Source organism: Aristolochia californica, unplaced genomic scaffold (genome assembly GCF_029961685.1).
Source record: "Aristolochia californica isolate CCGP_79_NKW_82.1479 unplaced genomic scaffold, dmAriCali1.0.hap1 SCAF_4, whole genome shotgun sequence".
Taxonomy (NCBI): Eukaryota; Viridiplantae; Streptophyta; class Magnoliopsida; order Piperales; family Aristolochiaceae; genus Aristolochia; species Aristolochia californica.
The window spans coordinates 44,981,079-44,990,479 of record NW_027182103.1 but is presented as its reverse complement, the minus strand read 5'-3'; the positions used below and the strand labels follow the sequence as shown (position 1 = coordinate 44,990,479).

The 9,401-nt window shown below is 38.9% G+C and overlaps 1 protein-coding gene and 1 pseudogene across 1 annotated transcript; both read right to left on the bottom strand.

Moving 5' to 3' along the window:
• Nucleotides 1-3,308: 3,308 nt before the first annotated feature.
• On the bottom strand, nt 3,309-4,187 carry LOC137963439 (uncharacterized). The gene has a single exon (XM_068810560.1). It carries the CDS (start codon nt 4,185-4,187, stop codon nt 3,309-3,311), a length of 879 nt encoding a protein of 292 aa, XP_068666661.1.
• Nucleotides 4,188-7,428: 3,241 nt separating this feature from the next.
• Nucleotides 7,429-9,018, bottom strand: LOC137963438 (protein MEI2-like 2; annotated as a pseudogene).
• Nucleotides 9,019-9,401: the final 383 nt, after the last annotated feature.

The following is a 9,401-nucleotide window of genomic DNA, read 5'->3' as shown; positions in this document are numbered from 1 at the left end:
TTAAATTAATTTTAGAACAAACTAAAATTAGAGGCATACCCTTCTTTACACGCAAGGTGGCGTATTTGGGACAATCCTTCTTCATATGTCCCAACTTCTTACAGAAGTAACAGGTAAACTCCTCAGCCTGCTTCTTCTGTTTCTTATTATGAGAAGATCCTTCCGCAACATCCTTACTTGTCTTCTTCTTCTTATTCCAAGAGGTTGAGGCCAAGTGAACATTTTTAGTCTTATCCCGCAGCTACCTCTCTTCCTCTTGCACACAGTGAGATATATGCTCATTTAGGGACCATTTGTCTTTCTGAGTATTATAACTCACTTTGAGTTGCCCAAAGTGTGTAGGAAGATATATCAAAACCAAATGCATAAGCAAGTCCTCAAACAGCTCCATCTTAAATGACTTGAGTTTTGATGCAAGATGAGACATCTCCATGGTGTACTCCCTTATGTCCCTTTGTCCTTATACTTCATCGAAACGAGTTTACCAAAAGGCTACTCGCCTCTGACTTTTCGTTATTGGCAAAATATTGCTCAATTTTCTCAAGGAACTTCTTGGCACTCTTGCTCTCAGTAATAGAGCCCCGTAACGCTTCTGGAATGGAGTGTTTCATGATCATCAGACTCATTTAGATAGAGTGCACCCACTTCTCAATTTTAACTTCATTGAGGTTTTCTGGAGTAGAAGTGGGTTGTTTTGCCCGAAGTGCAAGATCCAAATTTAAACAACCAAGGACAATTTCCACGGTATTTTTCCATGCCTTAAAGTTCATTCTGCTCAACATTCGAATGTTGCTTATTTGAGCAGTAACATTTGTAATAGTAGCAACAGAAACGATATATTGAACAAAATAAACAAGCATACTTACATTAACTAGCATGTCATATAAAGAAAAATAAGACATGTACAAACAATCCAAATTGGGGACCCATCTCAAGATACCTAGTACCACATTAATTCCTAGTTTTTGGACAGAGAAATTAACTGTAAGTGGTACTCTCAGTGCAATGATCAAATACTAACAATCAGTTTTGTCAAACAATAGCCTTTCTTTGGACCGACTATTGTTCACATGAAAAGTCTTTATAATTGTCACACATTTATCATCACAAACACTTTGTTGATTTGGCCAAATTTCCTCTTCCTTTGGGCCGAACACAGTTTGCATAAATAACTTTGCACAAACATTTATGTATTTTTAGTCAAATTAATCTACACTACAAATGTTACTTTGGTAACATGTAGCTTCAATCAATTTGATTAAAATACTAGACAGTTTGCATAAAAACAATAGGAATTTTCACAATTGAAAAATCAACTTAAATATGCACATTAAACAACTATATGCGCATGCATAAATATTCATATGAATAAAAATTGCACAAAAAAAAAAAAACAGATTTTGCAATTTTTTGAAATTTAATATATATAATTTTTTTATCCAAAGAGAACACATGAAAGTGGCTGGCATACTAGTTATTTGCGCTAAACTGGAAAAATTTCTCATGGGTTCGAAAGCTGAAGGGCTCAAAATTTGGATTTTGAGAACCGAGTCGCGCCAACCTGTTTGACTCGTCTCAACCCTCGACGAATCACCCCTTTTCCCCTTCCGATGACGGAAAAGTGATGGCGACGTGAATTTTATTTTTTTTCTTCCTTCCTGTGCACTAGAGATGGTCTTCAACCTCCAGCCACGCGCAAAGGAAGGTTTGTCGACTTCCACCGGTGGCCCTCTACGGGATGTCGTTGTAGCGTTTCCCAACGGATGTTGCAATGCGGGCCTCCACCATTGGACGTTAGCCTTCGTCTTCCGATAGCTACACCGGCCAATGCACAACACAAAGATAAGTTCCATGGGAAAAAATCGACTGTTCTGCACAATGCTCAACATTGGTTGTGCACCCAGTGCTCTATGTGCGTCGTTTCCCATGGAATTAGTCCAAAAATCCTAATAATCTAACAGTAATGTACTGCTCTTATACCATTTGTTAGAAAACCGTAATCTTAAATCTTAATCCAGAATTTATATCATGCCAAAATATTAGGATTCAAGATAAATACTTGGATCCATTCCAAACGATCACCTACTGTAGCGGAATTCTACGACAATCGATACAAACGGATCATTGGTTTTGTGATCTTCCTCAACTAAATCTCCGTAGTTCCTCAATGGGACATTCGTCTCTCTTCCGGATGGGGGCAAGGGAAATTGTATGTGATTTAGTCTCTTAGGGACCATAACCATAATGTGTCTCTTTATATAGGTTTCTCAAAATTCCCTATGGTATCTACTCAATTGGCCCATATTCATGGCCAAATCTCAACATCTAAATAATTATTGAAGATTTACTGCCATAAGACTTAATTGAAATTTGTCGTTTTCTACTTAATTTGAAGTGTTGCATTTGAAGTACATTTTTTTTGTAATGAAAATCCGTTTAAATTAGTCTTCTCCTAAAAAAAATTAAATACAATTAAAATTTTTTTAAGTAAAAGTTAGCAATGTGCATAGAACTAGGATGAATTTTTGTTCAGATTTTATAACTTCTTCAACAACATCATCACCACAGGTTCAATTATTGAAGATAGAATCACATCCAAGCTTATAATCAGTTAATTAAGACAAATTACTCATTACTTCAAATAAAAGGACAAGACGTAAGAGCAGTAGCTAACAGGAGGGAGATGTCTCTGTCTAATTCGGAAAGATTTGTAGTGGATAATTACTTGCCATGTGTTATCTCCAGTAGCCACTAACCATGAGAAATACAGAAAGCAATTGCTGGGACCGATTTTAAAGGCCAATATCCAACGACATGTCTAATATGATTTTAATGGACACCACCACCTGAGACTTACTCTCATTTTCAAGCTTTCCAGCCACATCTTTTCCCATTCAGTTATTGTTCTCCGTGGAACTTCCAAGTGAGATATATGCCTGCCCCCTTTCTTTAAATCAAAATTTGTGTGGATCATATCTGAAGTCTGTTAATCCATGGAAAATTCCTGGGGAAAAAGGGTTTATTAATCTGATTATTAGAGACAAAAAGATTAATCCAAATCCACTTTACAATCTCATTATTAAACGCGGGCAACAGTTTAATTTTATGTCACAAATTCATTACAAGCTTTTGATTAAACAAAACTATTTTACCAAAAACAATTGGATCACAGGGTAAGAACAGCCAGTACGAATCCAAATGACAGACCGAAATTCGTATTCGCTTACTATTCATGGAACGCTTGCTGCATCTCCCAGCCGTCTCCATGGCTGTTCTACAACTCAAGGTTGAAGCGAGCTTGTGTTTGTTTATGTGTCCTGGTTCAAAATCTCTTCTGCGATTGAATCTGAGGTCGTGTTTGCGGTTGCTGAGCGAGTTGCAGCGAGGACAGAGTGATACGAGGAGCAGAGCCGCCGAAGGGGAATTCCCAATGCCGCCGACACCATGCGTGGCTCCCAACCTTCTTGCATGGCACGGTTCAAACGTGCGACGAACCCGCGTCTCTTGCCCTCACAGAACCGCAAGAACTGCGCCACCGCTACAGGGTCGTCTTCCGTCCAACACCTGCCGGACTCCTTCGGCCGGACAAGGTAGTTGGACTCAGGCGACGGAGATAACCCGGCCAAGATAGTTATATACTCCACCATCCCCTCTAGAAGCGATCTGGGCGCTCCTCTTCCGTTCCAGAGCCAAACCCGAGCCATACCGCGTTGAACCGCGGTCACCATAGCCGCGTCGGCGTTCTTTTCCTCCATGATCGCCGAGTTGATGCGGATGACGAACTCTCCTGTTTTCTTCCCGGGAGAGACGCCAACACTAGCCGGATCAGTGCTTGAGCTCAGCTGGACGAGCCGGAGGATCACACGGTCAACGGGCTTCTTGGGGAGTACTAGTGCTACTTCCTCATCAGTATCACCGCCAGGGTACAAAACCCGTTCAACGAAATTGCTGGTGTTGAGAATTATCCTTGTGGCCTTGTCGTTGGAGACGAATAGGAGGTCGAACCGACGGCCCGAGGGAGTACCGGGTGCGTCGTTGATGACGGCGACGTCGAAGCCTCGGGAGGCTTCATATTGGGCCCAGAGGGAGACGGAACCGATGATGAGCACGGAGAGAAGACGGGCTGCGATGGCGGAGGTGGTGGCGGACGGCGTTCGGAGGAGGGACTGGTTCAGTTCGTTCGCCATTATGCTGCTGGAAGAAGGAAATGAATCGAATGAGGCTATTTCAAAGGGAACCTGAGCCGTTTGGCCATCACTGCGGGACCTACAATTCGAAGTTTGGCCGCCGCTGAAATTACACGGATACCCCAAACTGGCCGTTCGGCGGAGGGCACGTTCACTCCCGCTATTTATTGCATTTTTATGACAATAAAAACAAAGGAGTTATAATTTCTTATTGACTCAAACACACTTTTAATTGCATAAATCCATGAGGGTATTCTTCCTAACTTCGTCTAATCTAAGAGTCGAACCCTAAACCCTAATCCAGTTGAAGCAGAAGGAGAAAATTGAGGAAAGTAGCCATCGTAATTTGTTCGCTTTCAGACAATTCCCGAAAGGATTCCTGAACGGTAAATGACGTTGATTCAAGCCACTCAAATAAGGAAGCACATCGCTCCTTGCAAGTGAAGACTCTGACAGACTTCAATCATGTTTCTTTGGACTGGGATTCGCTGAAACAGTTAATTGACAAAGGAGACAGGAGGCTGCAAGGGCCTTCCTGCTCTCCTCAACAAAAAGAGATCAGGCAAGAAGGGACAAGTCATCCCTTCCACGTCAACCTCTCTATATCACAAGGGAAGGGAAGCAAAAGGGTGAGTAGCAATCACAATGATCTTATATTGTAAAGCAGATTCCCCTAGAGGAAGAATAGTTTCTTCTGTAGAAACCCAATCTTGTTTACTTGAAATGGTTTTCTCAAGAAATACAAATTTATCTTTCTCCACACGCATTCTAATGTACGATTATGACCCTTAGGCGGATACTACTCGCCGAATACCTCAATTCCTTCCTGGGTAGGTTTTATAGATTGCAGCTTTAGAGAGAGAGAGAGATGAAATCATATTAAACACAAATAACATTCAATAACATTTGTTGAATTAAAACACAAATCCAAACAAGATGAGCGAATACTGTTAAAGAAAACCCTGTAAAAAACTAGCTAACAAGCAAGGAAGATGTCTGAATTGCCACCTGTATAATGGATTCTATCATCTCTGATAATAACATGAAACTCCCAAGAATCACTTCTTAAAATTATGCTTTTTGTTGTCAGTTTGTTTTGTAATGCATGAACTATAGTTGGAGCAGCTTGAATGCCACGATAAGAGATCATCACTGTGTTTGGATGTGTTATACAGAGTCCTGATATCGATTCAAAACAAAGCAGAAATTTTTGCAACTTACATATGATCCTATCCAGTAAATAAATATAAAACAGGAAAAGAAGAAATAGTTAATAGAAGTATTCATCAAGTTGACAAACAATTTAGAACATACAGAAAAAAACCAACTTCTGGTTTCTAATGGAAACTACCTGGCGGAGCTAAAGGTCAGACGTTCCCAGTTTCAGTCACTCTTGTCCGTTTGTCAACATCCCGCTATATCTCCAGCCAAAGTGTTATGGAAAAAAGAAAAAACTGGGTCGAGTAAACTGAAGATCAACTTAGAAAATAACAAGTAGAACTCAGATCCTGCATTAGTTCAATTCCATATGCCACAGTCAGCACTTGTAAGATTACCTTTGGTGTATTTTCTTTTGAGGCAAGATCAAAGGACAAATGATCCTGGTCTATTACTGTGATGCTTAGATAACACATCCGAGAAGTGTAACAAGAATAACAGCCGACACCTCCAGTGACAACCTAGAGGAATATTGGCGTTCACCTTTGACTTTTGTAGTCAAAGAGATACTTTTGCTAATGTAAAACTTCTGAATAAAGACTGAAGTAGCAATTTGCTTTATTAACAAGGCGCTCAAAATGCACAAAAAAGCCTGGTAGTTTACTTCTTGAGCATGATTCACTTTGTTCTCATTTTTCGAGGGAACTTTCAAAACAAATATTTCTAAGATGGAAACCTCTGGGAGAATTTCAATTTACGTTTTATGTGGTTTACTCAAACAGTGCATAACAAATTGATATCTATTTTACAATTTACAACACAATCCTACCTCTATTCTCTTGTCTTAATTCTTTTCTAAAGAGTTTGTAGCACCAAACTTCTGCAGCATCACTACATTTACAAAGTCCAGGGAATAATGTGTCAAACCCAACGTAACATTTCAGCCAAAGGCTAAATTGCATCAATTTTAATCTATGAGGATCACCAATGCCAAAAGATGGGACGTAGAATTTAAAATATTGATATTCACTTTTATGACAAGGGTATTTTGACACATCAGAACCTGGATTTTTGAAAACTCAGTGACACTAATTAGTACATGATTCATTGTGAAGTATTCTCAACAGAAATAATCACATACATGTACTAGCCTTTGTGAAAATTCCAAGAAACCAATTAATTTTCCATAGAGTTCATAACGGAGGGCAATATCGCCGGTTCCATTTCACTAAAAATAAATATTATAAGTTCATAGAAAACCTATACCACAATAGGACAAACCAAGAATCTGTAAAACCAGATAAAGTTTTAAAAGTGTGCTCTCTTTAATGAGGTCTTGCATACCAACTACAGTAAGGACTTTCAAAATCAGTTAACCAGCACTCAAGATATTCAGAAGAATTATGTACCAACAAACTCATATGTAACAACGCATTGACATCTCTATTCAATTGAGAATCAAGGCAACTCACTAAACACAATAAAGGGTGTCAAAAGTTAAGAAAGGGGAAAAAAAAACATACAACCAACAACAAGAATTCAATTTCCATAATTGGCTGATATTAGTAAACCGAAATCCAAAAAAATATCTCATCATAAACTGTACAAATAGACTTCAATTGTGATGTACTTCTTTAAGTAAACCACAACACGGCATTGAAAGCATTGTTCACATTCTCTATACAACAACAGATGCCCAACCTTCTTCCCCAATGACCCCAGAAAATTTGAAAGCCTCCCAAGGTCATCAACACCCAAAAGAAGAAAACAAGTAAATATACACAAGCTGGTAAACTATACACAAACCAGTAGATGACCAGACTCCATCACCTGTATGTTTTTGCAAACTTCTTTGTATTTCTGCCTTGACTTCTTGAATCACCTCTCTACACAAAAAGCAAATTGCCACTACTAGTCCTCGTTCACAGTTTTCGTTAATGCTTCGGTTGCATCCTTTACTTCAAAAGAGGATGTACCAAAATATTAAACATGCCAGATATCTTCTTTCTTTTTTTAATTTCTCACATTTTTATACACTTAAAAATACCTACACCAACAGTTAGTGACAGCAGCCAATTCTTTACTATGATAGTTCATCTCTGAAACTGCTTCCAATTTGGTTGTTACTCTCAGCTGACTTCTCAGAAAAATTACCCTTCGTCGGACTTTCTTGAGAATCCTCAGGGTTACTAGTCGCTTCTTGATTCAAGAACCGGACATTCAGATTGATTGAGGGAAATGGTTCTTGAATGATTTTAAGACATCAGAACAGAAACCAAGTCAGTAGCCATTTTAACCATCATATAACAGAACAAATAAAGAAATTTTCAACGACTAGTTGATGAAGATTGGAAGGAAAAAAAAGACACTACTTCTAGTTGATAATCATGACATGCTAATTGTATTCAAATGTAATGCATGGTTGAAACTACTATAAGAATATAATCCACTAGCCAGTAGGCATTATGATGTCATTCATAAATGCAGGATTCAAGCACCATTTCATATATTTGCAATGTTACCTGCTCACCAACCTCGTACCCTCAGAATGAAATAAAATAGGACGACACCGCTTGTCCTCATTCATCAAGCTAGAATTTTGGAAATGAGTAACAAGTGCCACTTTGCCTTGAATTCTGGCATATGCCAGTGATGCAACTTTCTCACTATTGAACTTTTCCCACTTCTTCCCATTGAATGCCTGCAAATAGTGGAAGACAATTATTGCAAAAATAAGCACACTACAGCTTAGTACTAGAGCCTCAATTAGTCCATAGCAACAGCAATAAAAAAAGCCACATGAGAACCTGATAGAGTGGAATGATGTGCGAGGGAGAAATCATGTTTATCAATGCATAACCCACATTGCATTTGTTCTGCACATATACATTGCACTCAGAAACAACATATTTTAACTTAAAACCAAAGTACAGTAAAATGTACCAAAACAGCACATTACCTTAAAATCATTTGGGAGATAGAGAAAGTCGTAAGTACCCCGATGATTTTCATCTATTGCAGCAAACAGCATCTTAGAGGTGTACCTGAAATGAAAGTGTAATCACCACTAGGAAAATCATCCCCTGTTCCCAAAAATCTGACACTAACTCAACATGCGGAACCATATTAAAATGGCATATTACTTATTTGAAATGTTCTTTATCATAAGAGTAGACCTCATATCCTCCCCACTCACTATTTTGTCCGAATCAAGTTGTTATTGCTTCTTGTTGTCTATCTGGTTGCCAGCGTTCTCCACTCGCCAACTACGACCATGATCAATCAATCCATCAATGATATTGGCAATTGATCCTGGATACAAACCACCACCACCAAGGAAAATGGCGCTCAGCCTCTGTGATGGCATCACTCTGAAGCTGGGAGAACCATTCCCAGATATGTTTCCTGAGGGAGGAACACCAGAATTCATGCCAGTCCGAGCACCCATATTCATTATGAAGTTGGCTTCATTATGAAGCCCTTCCCTTCGAAGGGAGAAGGATTCTCAACATATTTGTAGTCGGTGAGTCGAGAATGCCGGCAACCAGATAGACAGCAAGAAACAATACCAACTTGATTTGGACAAAATAGTGAATGAGGAGGATACGAGGACTACTCTTATGATAAAAAACATACCAAACAAGTAATATACCTTTTTAATATGCTTTTGCATGTTGACTGAGTGTCAGATTTTTGGGAACTGGGGATGATTTTCCTAGTGGTGATTACACTTTCATTTCAGGTACACCTCTAAGATGTTGTTGACTGCAATAGATGAAAAGCATCGGGGTAGTTACGACTTTCTCCATCTCCCAATTGATTTTAAGGTAATGTGTTGTTTTGGTAAATTTTACTGTACTTTGGTTTAAGTTAAAAATATGTTGTTCCTGAGTGCAATGTCTATGTGCAGAACAAATGCAATGTGGGTTATGCATTTATAAACATGATTTACCCCTCACACATCATTCCATTCTATCAGGTTCTCATGTGGCTTTTTTTATTGCTGTTTCTTTAGACTAATTAAGGCTCTAGTACTAAGCTGTAGTGTGCTTATTT

Coding starts and splice junctions, on each gene's coding strand:
- LOC137963439 (XM_068810560.1), bottom strand. CDS start 4,187: ATGGCGAACGAACTGAACCAGTCCCTCCTCCGAACGCCGTCCGCCACC.